We start from the raw sequence: 14,249 nt of genomic DNA, 5'->3' as shown, positions 1-14,249 counted from the left end.
CCGTGAGGAAGTGTATGTTCCTTTGCCCTGGAACGAAGTCTCTTTCTATGTTGCGCGCGGCCTGCTGGTTGCCGTAGACTGTGATTGCGCCTTGTGGACCCGGGATCTTCATGCACAGGTAAAGTCCGTGAATGACTGCCTCAAACTTGTTGATGGAGCCCCGTCCCATTATGGCGTTGTATGGGTACACCATGTCGACGATGTCGAAAGTGACTTGCTCACTTCATGCATTCGGTGGTACACCGAAGGAGAGGGGTAGCTCTATTTTGCCGACAGGAAAGGTGCCCTTGCCGCCGAAGCCATACAGGGGGTTGTCTGAAGGTTTAAGCAAACTGTGGCTGATGCCCATGCGGTCGAAGGCGTGGAGGAAAATGATATCCGCCTGGCTGCCGTTGTCAACTAAGACTTTGTGCAGGTCCCAGCCTGCCACGCTGCAGTTGATAACCATGGCGTCGATGTGGGGTGTGCTGCGCAGGTCGACGTCTCTGGCGTCGAAGGTCAATGGCACATGGGACCACTTTGTCTGCACAACTGGACCGGTGACGGCGACGTGGTTGATGCTGCGGTAGTGGTCCCTCTTCTGTCGCTTCGTGTCGAAGTCGACACTGGACCCCCCAGTGATCATGTGAATGACTCTGCGATACGGCTGATCAGCGAAGTCTTCTTGTTTTGGTGCTTGGGGGTGGTGGATGTTTGGCTGTTGCGGGTGTGGAGGTGGGAGTGGGGGAGGTACCATTTGTACCTCCTGGTGGTGTTGGTATGCGTGGTTAGGTGGATGCGGAGCGGGGCCGTGGTTGTATGGTTGTGGAGGTTGTTGATATGTGTGCGCGACAACTCTTGGGTTATCGGCTGGTTGCGCCCGAGACATCCTGTCTCTGGTGGCCTTTGTTTCCGGGCAGTCCCTTGTTGGGTGCGCGCAGTCTTTGCCGTGGAACAAGCAGTAAAATCTGCGCGGCTGCTGTGCCCGTCCTCGGCCCCGACCACGAGTTCCGTTGCCGCGGCCCTAGGGGGATAATCTTGGCGGCGAGGGGCCTCACCAGCGGGGTGCTGGTTGGCGATGTTGTGTACCTGCTGCTGACTATGGCTGTCCCGACCGAAGTCTAAATGCGAAGGTCTCGTCCACATTTGGATGGACTGGGAGGGTCTTTGGGTTTCCTCTGGGACTCGACCTTGCGCTGGTGGAGCTCTTCGGATCTGGCATATTTTTTGAACAGCTGATACAACTCCTGGAGGTTCTTGGGTGGATCTCTGATGCAATGGCTGTAAAGGACGCCAGCCCGAAGGCCACTGATGGCGTAGTGAATGGTGATTTGGTCATCAACCGAAGGCAGTTGTGACTTGAGTGTCAGAAACTTGCGGTAGTACTCCCGCAGAGTTTCTCTTTCCAGCTGCTTGCAGAGGGACAGTTCAGCCAAGGCGTCGGTGTCTGGGCGGTACCCTTGGAAGTTGAGCAGAAATTTGTCCCGGAGACTTCTCCAGGAGTCGATGGACAACGGGGGCAACCTGGTGTACCAGGTGAGAGCCGGGCCTTCGAGGGCGATGATGAATGATTTGGCCATCGTGGCGTCGTCCCCTCCGGATGATGCTATGGCGACTTGATAGCTCATGATACACTGTGCTGGGTCGGTGCTACCGTTGTACTTGGGGTAGGTTCCTGCCCTGAAGTTGGTGGGCCATGGTGACACTTGCAGGTGCGGCGCCAGGGGACTCCGCTCGTCAAGGTAGTTGACACCTTGGAATGCTGTGGCGTGCGGGATGACGGGTCCGCGCTGAGGAATGAACAGGTCTTCGAATGGCGCGCGTTGTTGGAGAGCTGGGCCGTGTTGCAGATCAAGTTGGCCTTCGCACTGCATGAGCGCAATCTCTTGCTCAAGTTCCTGAGCCCTCTGCTTCTCGTCGCGTATCATCTGGCGCACCTTGGCCTGTGCAGAGACACGTTGGCGCTTGGCCTCGAGGATATCTTTCTGCTTCTGGAGGTTGCGGTTTTTGATGCGCAAGGCCCGCAGCTGTAGCTGTTCCTCTGCTGAAACGCCGATGACTTCGCCATCCTCAGCGGCGTCCGCGCCCTCCGGTGGAGCGAAGCCTGGGGGGTTGCGGTTGTCCTCCGGAGCTGCAGGTGCGGAGACTGCCTTCGGGTGTGGGTTGTTCATTGCGCTGCCTCTTGCTGAGTGTGTCGTCTTCGCAGGCTTCTTGGTGGGTGGTGTCTACAAGGGCCTTGCCCTTTTTCTCGGCCAGCAGCGCTGCCTTCGCTGCTTCGTCAACGGATGGGGCTGCCTTCGAGCTAGTTCTCTTGGGTGCCATCGCGGGTGGTTTTTTCGTAGCACGAACGGTGAGCGCCAAATGTTGGTACTCGCTCTCCCGGGCGAGTCGATCCAACAGGGGGAATGAAAGCGACGTAAATAAGGTTTCAACTTGATATGACAATAGCTCTGTTAATCCAGCCTCTCAAGGGCACTGTACGGGGGTATTTATAGGTGCCTGAGAGCCCAACGCCTCAAGGTAATGACGCATGTACCCTCAGGCACCTGGACTATCCCCGGAATATTCCTATAAAGGAGGGTTACAGACTGTCATTACAGAAAAGCTATTACAAATCGGGCCCGTAACACGCTTCTCCGTGCGGGGCCTGTTACAATGGGCCAAATCCCACGTGGGCCTCAAGGCCGAGTGAAGACGTGGGACGGGGCGACGTCGTCGTAGGCCTTCGCCTCATAGTGTACAAGGCGAAGGGTGGACCTCGCTGGTTCTTCTGCTTCCATTGGCGTAGCGAGAAAGACGAAGGCTGGAGCGAAAGGTAGCGTCTTCGCCTTCGTCCCAACAGCAGGTGTTCTTTCCCGAGTATAATATTCGACAAAGACTTTGCCAAATAAAAAAGGCCCTCGTCCAAAAAAACTAGTTCGGTAGTGTCCTAACCAAGACTAAAGTTGGCCGAAGGATAAATGTCTCTTTATCAATTAAAACTATAATGTCATTTACTGATCTAGGATTAAACACGAGACTTTTAGTCCTACTAGGTGGGTGTCCGTGCGTTGCAACGGAGACATATAATACCATGATAACTTATATATAAATAGGTATGTGCCCGTGCGTTGCCACGAGGTGGGGAGCATGGAGAGCGACGTCTAGGCTACAAATATTGTATGTACCATGTTGTTAGGTTTGTTCTTCAGTCCTCTCTTAGGATTCCAGTAAACGGGACATTAGCAGGCAACAACCGGTCAGAAGTCAAATCCACTAATCTTAAATTCTCAATCACATATAGGGTGGTAACGAGCTATAAATTTTACACTATAAAATTAAGGATCAGATCGGATCAGAATCATGTTTTATTTTTATTCACTTTTGAACTAAAATTAATTAAAGGGTTCAAACAAATTGTGAAAAGACATAATCCATTACCACTCCTAATCACATCTCACGAACCATCACCATTCAAGTGCAGAACGCCAAGATGGCACTTGAGGAGTGATGAGATCACAACACGTGACTCCCCGGGCCCAAAAGCCCAATAAAACCTTCTCATCACAACAATTCCCCAAATTGTCTCTAGGAATTCACCAGCAAGGGAGATTACAAACCAACACTTGGCCACATGAATGAATGCCCTCAAGGCTCTATCTGATGTAGAGGCCAAGCAAAGCAGATAAAACTATAAGGCCTTGCATTCTAGCTACAGCTAGGAAGCAAGGCACTGACCTGTTAGAATTAGAAAAATATTTAACAGCAATAAGCACAACAAATGCATGCATCATTTTGCTTTTCAGGTACTACACCACACAGACAGAGGAAAAATAAAAAAGGTTATTATACACATGATTACACCTGCAAACCTCAAATCAATCTATCACTGTTCCCTTAGCACCACAAATCATGATCAAGGATAAGTTCGATCCAAGCATCATTCTAGCTTTTTACGGATCTGCAATGATTTTACACCTCATGCTCATGCTCATGCTGATACACCCAAAAATATAATTCTAAGATATTTCTAAGAAAAAATATGTATGTTTAGGAGAACCAAATGGGGGACTAAGGTTTTCCTGAGCTGTGTGGCTAATGACATGTATAGATGCGGGACCGATCCTTGTTTCAACACGGTTGTCCAAAGGCAAATGATTAGTTGCGAAACTGCTTAGCTACCCTGCAAAAACAGATCAACCAGTACAGAAACACGTTGTTTTAGGCCAACTGAGGAGTTCCTAGAGTTTTGCAACAAATCACCCGCTAACAAAGTGGTTACCTTTATGTCAGTTTTTGCGCATTGCGCTTCTCAACCATCTGCTGTGAATCCAAACACCCCCGGCTGGCTATTTTTTTCTCATCTAGCATGCATGCAGACAATCTATGACCCCAGGTATTGTTTGTTCATCAAGGACCATACAACCTGTGTCATTAACGCCAGCTGTGTAAAAAAGCAAGTAGTATTATCGAGAACGAACCACGACTGCTACCTAAGTTCAAGTAGAAAACAAGCACCAGTCATATGCCTATGTATGTAAGCGAAATTAGTAGAACTTCATTTCTACGGATATGTCAAAATCTCTTCCACCTTGACTCTAGAGCTTGAATAGCCCATGCTTCATCTTCTATGGCGGGCACTGAAATTAGCTGGAGGCTGGAGCATGAGCAAATAGTAGGCAACAATAAGCCAGAAGTTCATTCTTTTCATAAGATCTTTGCTAAAAATCACTGAATATGTAATCTAAAGGATCCATTTTCATGTTCTTGTAATATGTTGCTCCTAATAGAACATCTGTATATATATCTTTTGAACATTCGCTGCATCTAAGGGCATAGGGTTTACAAATTAAAGGTCTAGATTCCAGAATTCAGTCGAGTCATGAAAACGGCGGCATGGCACCGATTGGTCAAATTAAAGAATTCTGAACGGACAACTATAGACCAGCAAGTGAAAAAATGCCTCACAGGCTCACCTGGCACGTCTCTGACAACACCCATGCCAAGCTCGGAATTATCCCCGAGCATGGAGCACAGGACCTGCTCTGCCTCTTCAACACTATCCTTGCGGCCACCAGACCCATCGCCATCGCTCTCCCCGTCCCGACCCTTCCAAGCATTTGGCATGCTTACTACAGAATTAGCCGTGGATCGTGTGTACTCCTTGCCAATCACGTCCGCGACCATGCCCGTAGCGGCCACTGCAACCCGCTTGGGCCTCCGACCAGCCTTTCTTCCACCAGATCCACTGTGCGGCGAGAGATCCAGTGGCGGCGGGGGGCTGCGGCGGGTGCATGTCCTGCGTGGAAGACAGGATACTGGTGGCCACAAAAGGGTCCCCTCCGGCCTCGCGGTAGGCGGAGTCGATCTGGTCGAAGCTGGCGCTGGCGAATGTGTCGAGCAGCCAGGTGAGCGCTAATGGCGGACCCTAAGCATGGAGCGCGGATGGCGGGCGAGCGCTGAGAGCGGGATCTGCGCGGGCGAGCGCTGATGGCGGTGGAGGGGATTATCCTGCTCGGTGTGGGTGGCCTGTGAGGTTGGTGGAACCAGGACGATAGAGATTGGGAGGCGGGGGCATGGACGCGCCAGGCGCCCACTCTCCATGCTTAATTAGTAGTAGGGATAAGTAGTATAGATAATCAATTTGTGATTCTGACCATACATAAATTTTGTTATTTATAATCTATCTGTTTCACCACTACATTGCAACCATCAGTATCATGCATACTTCGATATATGTCCCGATTTGCATGGTCTCATTATTGGAGAGCACGTTTCACACATACCGGAAGAAATTCCCTCGTACATCGTTAGTCACTGGACACGTACCACCATACGCTTTTGCTTAAACAAAAAGGTAAGTGTGTGTGTTTGTAAGACTAATGGTCAAACATCGTATAACCATAAAGTTAGAATACTATATTAATATATTAAATAAATTAATCCAATAGACATAGATTAACCCAATTAACATAGGATAAATAAATATCTAATTATAAAAGTATGAAATATGGTATAATCAATGTTGTTACTGCGTAGTAAATATTCATACGAGACTAACACAACTGGAACGGTTTAATTTGGAATTAAAATGGGGAAGTTACGAATTTCCAAAGTTTCTATGTATTTGATATAGGATTAGTTAGGAAATCAATTTTATTGTTGTTTTCATGACAAAACAGATGTATTATGTGATAAAAAAATAATATTATAGAATTATAGAAATTGGAATGAACTCATTTGGATTTAATATGAAATTTCCATGAATTAAATGGGTTTCTGCAATTATTTTTAAACTAAAAATCAATTTCTAAACTCCTTTTCCATATTTTCTTTATTTCCTGGACTGCGTCCCAAATTCCAGAAAGATCAGGGGTCAAGCTATAAACGTTTTTCTAGACTCAGTGAGCATATAGAGTGGACGGCGGGTTAAACACAAAAAATGTATTAGTTGAAGTTATATACAATTCAACATGAGTCACGTTGGCTAGAGGGTGGAAGGCTAGACATTCTGCTCAATAGATCCAAGGTTTGATCCCTGAGTAGCCATGGTTTGATTTTTTTTTTCTGCGCGCGAAACGGGAGAGGACAGAACGGCAGAACGGCCGACTACTCTTACCTTCTTAATAAGTAGTATAGAATTCATACTTCCGATTAGAAAAGTGTAGCTAAAAAAATTCTCCGACCAATGCAAGAAACTGTGTATACAGTGGTACCGTACCCAGCTAAAAAGCTTCACAAGCTGACAAGCAGCTGCGCGCATGAATGCCTGTTAGCTACCGTAAACGCGCATGGTCACATTTCCATAATAAATAAAGGAATGAATACACGCACTGCCCTGCCCTGCGCTGTGCCACTGCCACCCGGCCCGGCGTCTTCTACTCTAGAGGCTAATTTGGGACCCACAAAACCGGAGGGGTTAAAGTGGATAAAATCCTCTCCTTAATCTACTTTGGGAAGCTCAAATCACCTTCGAGATTGAAAGAGATTGAGGTGAAAATGAACTAATTTCCTCTCCAATCTGCTTCAATCACGAAGTGGATTTGAGTTTTCAAACTAGCCCCTATAATTTACTTCGGTATTTGAACTCCCAAACTAGCCCTAGTAGTAGCTCCTGCTGCTCAGTGCTCCCCTCTCCTCCGTCTATAGATGGCCAACCGGGGCGCACGGCACGGCACTGGCACTAGCACGACTAGGCACGGCACGACAGGGCACGGCACGGTTAGGCACGATAAAAGATCCGTGCCGTGCCTGTTAGTGCTAGCGTGCTGGGCCCTCGGCCCAGGCACGGCACTATCAGTGCTTAGCCGTGCCGTGCCGTGCCAACAGGCACGCCGGCACGCCAGTGCTAGTGCCAGCACAGGCACTATGCATAAAATCCCAGCAACAGCAATCAAACACTCAAACAGAATAACAGATAATTTTATTACGACTTCTAGCAATCAAACAGATACAAGATAATTTCAAACAACATAAAAATGGTCACAAAGAGAGTAAGAGACTAATCAAACAACAATTTTATGAGCTGTAGTGCAATGGCTGTCTCGTTAAAAACCTGTCTAGGTAAAACTCACCCTTGTGAGAAACCCTAAACAGGAAAAAAGAGTACAACCCAGCTCATTAAAAAGTTTATTGTCCTTACAATAAAGTCCAGTCCAGGTGCATAATATTACAGTCCCATTACAGAAATGGTCACAAAGAGAGTAAGATACTAGAGACTAATCAAGATAAAGATTTTCAAATGTTTCTTTAAGCTCTTTGTCATCCACCATGTGTTGCATCCTTGCTTCAGCATCCTCCCAATCTTTAATGCATGTCAACATCTCAACCACATCAGACTTCAATCTCCTCCTCCGCTCGTCGATGATCCTGCCAGTTAAACTAAAAGTGGATTCTGAAGAGATGGTAGACACAGGAACAGTTAAAATATCTTTAGCCATAATTGACAGTACTGGATAAGTGAGTTTGTGCTGATGCCACCAGTGCAAGATGTTGAAATCATCAGTTAACTGGTTGACAGTGTCACAATCTAAGTAAGAAATGAGTTCAGAAGCAGTAGAAGCTGAAGAGCTTGCAGCATGCAGTAGAGCAGTTGCAGAGGTATCTCTATCAATGTTTAGAGTAGAAGCAAAAGAATGCATACCAACAGAAGTACCCACATCATCAGCATCATCATAAATTTCATCCCAAGCAGACCGTTTCTTACCAGACAAGTTAGGAGGGACAACCCTGTTCAATCTAACAGATCCATATTTCTCTTCATATTTATTATAAACATCAGTAAGCTTAGCTCTAGTGGTAACCTGATAAACAGCATAATATGTACTTGTCAGGTTCATTAATCTTCGAAGCACTCTACTAAAACCTTTCATTTTAGCTCTAGGGTCCAAGATGAATGCAAAAGAGTAAAGTAAAGGGATGTTCCTCCAATATTTATTATATTTATCTACCATAGGTTGAATGACACCTCTGATGTGAGTGTCATTAGCATAGTTCTTTAGATGTATAGCAATCTTAACAAGAAAATGAAGCATAAGTGGAGATGTAGGATAATAAACACTAGACAATGCAACTGTAGAATCATAAAATAGCTCAAGAAATTTAAGTACTTTATCTCCAATAACCCAATGTTCATCAGTTAAAATAAATTGATCACCTTCAGCCCTAGGATAGTTTGCATGAATGAAAGTAGTGAAAGGTATCCTATGAGGAAACAAATGCTTAAGCATCAGATATGTAGAGTTCCACCTAACCTCCATGTCCAACTGGAATTTTCTAGGCCTAATATTAGTAGCAATGCAATAACTTTTATATGCAGCAATTCTCTGATTAGAGGAGTTTAAAAAAGATATTGCAGTTCTAAATGTTTCAATCAAATTCTTAAGAGGAGAGGGAGACATGAGCTAGGAGAGAGGAGAGGCCGAGAGGGACACCAGAGCACCGTAGCTAGAAGATAGGAGAGAGGAGTCCCGGTTCCTCAACGGAGTAAGCCGGAGCACCGGGATGAATCTCCGCAGAAGCGCAGATCACACCGGAGGCCGAAGGGGGAGAGGGAGACCGGATCTGTGTGCCAGTGCTGGACAGTACCGGAGGGGGAGAAGAAGATAGGAGAGGGAGACCAGAGCTAGGAGAGAGGAGAGGGAGACCGGAGCTAGGAGAGAGGAGAGTACCAGTGCCAGTGCTGCCGTACCGGACCCCGGAGTCCCGGTTCCTCAACGGAGTAAGCCGAAGCACCGGGATCTCCGCAGGCCGGAGGGGGAGAAGAAGACAGGAGAGAGGAGAGAGATGAGGGAGAACGGAGCACCGGGATCTCCGCAGAAGCGCAGATCGCACCGGTTCACAAATGCGCGTGTAAACCCTAATAAGTCGGAGCACCGGGATCTCCGCAGATCACACCGGAGGGGGAGAAGAAGACAGGAGATCCGAGCGGGGGTTATGGATCTGAGTTACCCGGTTCACAAATGCGCAGATCCGAGCGGGGGAGAGCCGGAGAGGATCTCCGACGAGCGACGATCGATCCAAGCAGAGGCGGAGAGCCGGAGACCGCAGACCGGAGGCGGAGATGGAGACTGGAGCGCTTAGCGGAGGCGGAGGGAACGGGGGAGAGGAGAGTTCGCCGGTCGCCGCCGAATCGCCCGCGGCTGAGAGAGAGCGAGTGAGGCAGTGAGCGAGAGCGAGTTAGGGTTTGAGTGATGCGGACGCTGGGGCGCTGGGGCGGTAGGCTGTTTACACGCGGTCGCGGACTCGCGGTCACGCGGCTCCTGGGCAGTGGGCCACGCGCGCAGCGCGCTGGCAAATGGGTCGTGCCGAGGCCGTGCTAGCCCAGTTAGCCGTGCCGTGCCTGGGCCGACACTACGGGCCCAATTGGTGGCCCAGGCACGACACTATGTACGAGCCGTGCCCGGCACTGGCACTAAAAGGAACGTGTCGTGCCGTGCTTTTTAGTGCCGTGCCCGGGTCGGCCCACCGTGCTAGTGCCATTTGGCCAACTATACCTCCGTCCCCTGTAGCTCTCAGAAACTAAGTACACCCTCTAATCAATCGCATCAGAATTCAGAAAGAACAAGAAGACGACGACGACATAGATTGTCGGCATGGAGCTATATATATATATATATATATATATATATATATAGAGAGAGAGAGAGAGAGAGAGAACGAAGCTAGCTCTAGCTCTAGCCCTAGTTAAGTTTAGGGTCTGTTTGGTTGGGCTGTGGCTGTGAAAAAAGTTGTTGTGGGCTGTGAGCTGTGGAAAAAGCTGCTGTAGGCTGTGAGCCATTAAAAAGCTAAAAATCGTTTGGTAGAAACCACTAAAAATCGTTAAAAGTTATTCGATATATGTTTTCATAGTTTCATCCGAAAAGCCACTAAAAGCAGGTACATGGGTGCTTTCAGATTTGCACTGTGAGAAAGTTAGCTTTTAGAAAAAGCTGCTTCCTAGATCCAGCACTTTGGTTGGCTTTTGGCTTTTAGGGGGCAAAAGCCAAAAGACAAAAGCCCTTATTATTATTGGGAGTGGACGCGCTGAGATGTGTGTGTACTACTGCATGAGCATGACATTGATTGCTAACTAATTTATAGTAATAATGGCATGGGTCCATCAGGCCACGTCGTGCTGCTCTTCCTTGAGCCCGCAGGGGAAGAGGTCCAACGTCTTGAGCGGCCGGCAGAAGGCAGCAGCCGGCGGCGGCGGCACCACCACCTCGAACCCCGGAGGCGTCATTTCGACGGCGGCGGAGGCGGAGCTCACCACGACATCGTCGAGCGCCACGCCGAAGTTGTCCAGCGACGAGTACTCTGGCCGGCCGAGCGCCTCCGCCGGCACAAGCCCTCCTCCGCTGCCACCCTGCCGCGTCGTCGTCGTCGTTGCATGCATGCATGCGCGGGTATATTAGATTATACATTATAGAGGGATAAAAATGGAAGCTTTATTTATTATTACATACATTTGAAGTGACGCGATGCATCTGCGACGTGTAGGTAATGATGGTAATCCTACCTGATACACTATACGACGGTTGATCTTTAGCGACCCTTGTTAGGGACAGACGGTTGATCGCTAAAAGTTATGTACCGACAGTTGGTCGCTAAATGCATTTGTAGCGACGGGCCATTGGTCGCTAAAAGTCTAGAAATTTAACTACTCAAGGTTGGTCGCTATAGAGACAGGTGGACATCCGACGGTTGGTCGCTATTGATTGACATGTGACAGTTTTAACTACTAAATGATTTAACTACTCAATGATTTTTTATTTCTCTTAATTGATTTTGGATATCGAATAGCATTTCTTGTTAAGTAAAAATCCAAATAAATAATATAATAAGTACTAGTCCAAAAATAACTTTTTTATTTATAAATAATTTTGGTTTCATCATTATGAATTTTAGGGTTATTTAAAAATATATTTCAAATTTAGAAAAAGGAAATAGAAAAAAAAAGAAAAAGAAAAAAACTAAAACCTAACCTAACTAACGGCCCAAGGCCCAACAAGCAGCCGCCGCCTCCCTAACCTAGCCGCGCGCGCCTCCTTCCTCTGGCCGCCGCCACCTGCTTCTCCCACCCGGCCTCTCTCTCTCCTCCCTTCTCTTCCCTCTCTCTTCTCTCTACCGTGACCGCGCCAAGGATCCCTGCGCCCAGGAAGAGTCGACGCCGCCAGGCGACCCGGCCACCCGCGCCCTGCCCCTGCCAGCCGACGCCAGCCCGCGCCAAGAACGCCGCCAGCGCCTCCCGAGCGGGCGGTCACCTCGGCCAGGCGGACCGACGCCGGCCACCCGTTCCGCATTCCACCGAAACCTCCCCGACCTTGTCGGGTGCGCTGCTCCTGCCGCCGTGCCTCGCTGCCGTCCCAAGCGCGCTCGCGCCCGCTGCTGGAGCTTGGCATTTCTGGTGCGTAGCGCGGAATTCTGGTGCTTTTTCTTTGTGCGGATTCAGTTGCTTGCCTAGTGACAGCAGCTGTTTGCCGTTTGGAGCGACCGGAGGCGCCAGCCAGCACTGACACTGATGAATTCGTCGCGGTTTCAGGGGGGCCTTTTTGACCTTGGACTGGACTCTGCTCATCTGCTGGCTGGTGCAAGTCTGCTGTCTCTATCTGCAGCAGCCAGCAGGAGGGCGATGACGATGCTGACTCCCTCGCTGCTCCAGCTGCTTGGCCGTCCCTCGCTTCCCCTTCGTTCGCACAGCCCTGCTCCTGCACTGCTGACCAGTATGTGAAGATTATCTGGCTCCAGTAGGTACGAACTTCACGTGGTCTCTCAATAGTACATTATATTGTGGATAATTCCAGATCTTCCAGGTTTTGTCTACGGAGGTTGTTGCATGGCACTCTTCGTCATCGCGTTGCCCCTATTGGAAAATAGTAAATTTCCATCTTTTTTATCGGTGATGGTATATATACTATCTAGCCAATTTAATTCTCCGTCTAAAACCCCGATGAAAAACTATCCATTTTCTTGTAGTGATATTAAGCTGTGGCCCTTCAAGGTCATTCCTGGGCCCGGTGAGAAGCCAATGATAGTTGTTCAGCACAAGGGGAGGAGAAACAGTTTGCAGCCGAAGAGATCTCCTCTATGGTTCTCATCAAGATGCGTGAGATCGCTGAAGCTTACCTTGGCAGCACGATCATGAATGTTTTTGTCATTGTTGCTTAATTTTAAATTATCATTGTTACAGAATATATTATCATTGTTGCTTAATTTTAAATTATCATTGTTACAGAATATATTACCTTGGCAGCACGATCAAGCTTACCTTTGGTCGTTTCTGGTGCTAGCATACCTTCTGGTTAACATATCATGTTACTTATTGCAATTATCACTTTTCTTGCAGGCAGGCAATTGAAAAAGAGAATTAATCTTTTTTATCGGCGAAGTGTTGAAGATGGCTTTGGTGAAGGAAATGTCTTGTTAGCATCAAGTAAATGGCGACATCACAACCCCTACAAGCTTGTGCCTTAAAACAAGAGGATACAAGAAGTTGGAGTGCTTTTGTGAAGGCTTTTGCGAATCACTTGAAGTGTTGGTACTTTTGTGAATGATTTTGTTAAGTGTTTGCAAATATGTGCAAAACATAATAACATGTGTAGGTTTTGTGAATGATTTTGTTGTGGTGCTTGTTGATGGTTTATGTAATGTGGATCTATCATTGTGCAATACTAATTAAATTTGTATATCTATGTGATTATGTGTATAAAAATTGGTGATTTGTGATGTTTTTGTATATATAACAGTTGTTGAATGCTAATTAATGGTATATTATCATTATTAACGACTATAACTAGGGGCAACTTTCTGTTGGTTGCTAAATGTATTGTATAACGACCCGCGATTGGTTGTTAAATCTATAGTACAACAACTCACGGTTGGTCGCTAAATATACAATATTAGCAATGGACGGTCGGTCGCTAAAAAGATGTCGGTCGCTAAAGCCTTTAGCGACGGCACTTACAACGACCATCCTTATGGGTCGCTAAAAGTTTTTAGCGACCAACCGTAGGTCGCTGAAGGCCGTTTTAGCAACCAACCGTAGGTCGCTGTAAGTGAACCGTCGTGTAGTGATAGTGGAACAGCCGCTGGGCCGTCGGCGACGGGAGAGTGGCGTTGCCGGCGCACCTGCTCGCCGGTTCAGCGAAGGCCGTGGCGGAGTAGTAGTAGCCGTACGCCGCAGCGGCAGCAGCAGCTGGTGGGGTGGGCGACGTCGATGACGGGGAGAGCAACAACTGGTGTCCGTGGCGCGGCGCCAGTACCGCAGCGTAGTACTGCGCGCAGGAGAGGAGGTGGTGGCTCTGGCTCATAAAGAGCATGCGGCGCAGCTTCTGGCGGTCCCGGGCCTTGTGGTTCTGGAACCAGTAGAAGACGTTCTTGCCCTCGATGCGGCCGTAGCAGGCGAGGTGCGCCGTGATCTGCTGGATCTGCGACGCGTTGGGCGTGCGCAGGCCGCCCCGGTACGTCTCCTCCAAGACCATCAGCTGCTCCGGCGTCGGACACCACCGCGTCGACCCCGCCGCCGCCTGCTGCTGCTGCTGCTGCGACGGCATGTCGTCGTCGTCGACTACCTCGATCTGCCAACTACGTACTGCCTGCCAGTGCCAACTAGGATTTATATATTGTGCGTACGTGTTTGATCGATCGATCGATCGATCAGTTTGTTTGGTTGTAAGTTGTCCGTGGATAAGCTAGCAAAGCTTATTGTTTGCTTGCATTGTGGAGGTGAGACAAAATGGGTACAAAGAGGGAGGAGGAAGAGATGGGTGGATGCCTGGAGGTCTTAATCTGATGAGGAAGAGAAGAGGAGA

At 48.3% G+C, this 14,249-nt stretch overlaps 1 protein-coding gene across 1 annotated transcript; it reads right to left on the bottom strand.

The window, feature by feature from the left end:
* Positions 1 to 10,558: 10,558 nt before the first annotated feature.
* Positions 10,559 to 13,991, bottom strand: LOC103635953 (putative WUSCHEL-related homeobox 2). Its single transcript, XM_008658320.2, has 2 exons — positions 13,500 to 13,991; positions 10,559 to 10,804 (listed from the first exon to the last, which is right to left on the bottom strand). The coding sequence occupies exons 1-2, from the start codon at positions 13,989 to 13,991 to the stop codon at positions 10,559 to 10,561; spliced, it is 738 nt and encodes a 245-aa protein (XP_008656542.1).
* Positions 13,992 to 14,249: the final 258 nt, after the last annotated feature.

Source organism: Zea mays, chromosome 8, assembly GCF_902167145.1.
Source record: "Zea mays cultivar B73 chromosome 8, Zm-B73-REFERENCE-NAM-5.0, whole genome shotgun sequence".
Lineage (NCBI taxonomy): Eukaryota > Viridiplantae > Streptophyta > Magnoliopsida > Poales > Poaceae > Zea > Zea mays.
This window is presented reverse-complemented; position numbering and strand designations above follow the sequence as displayed.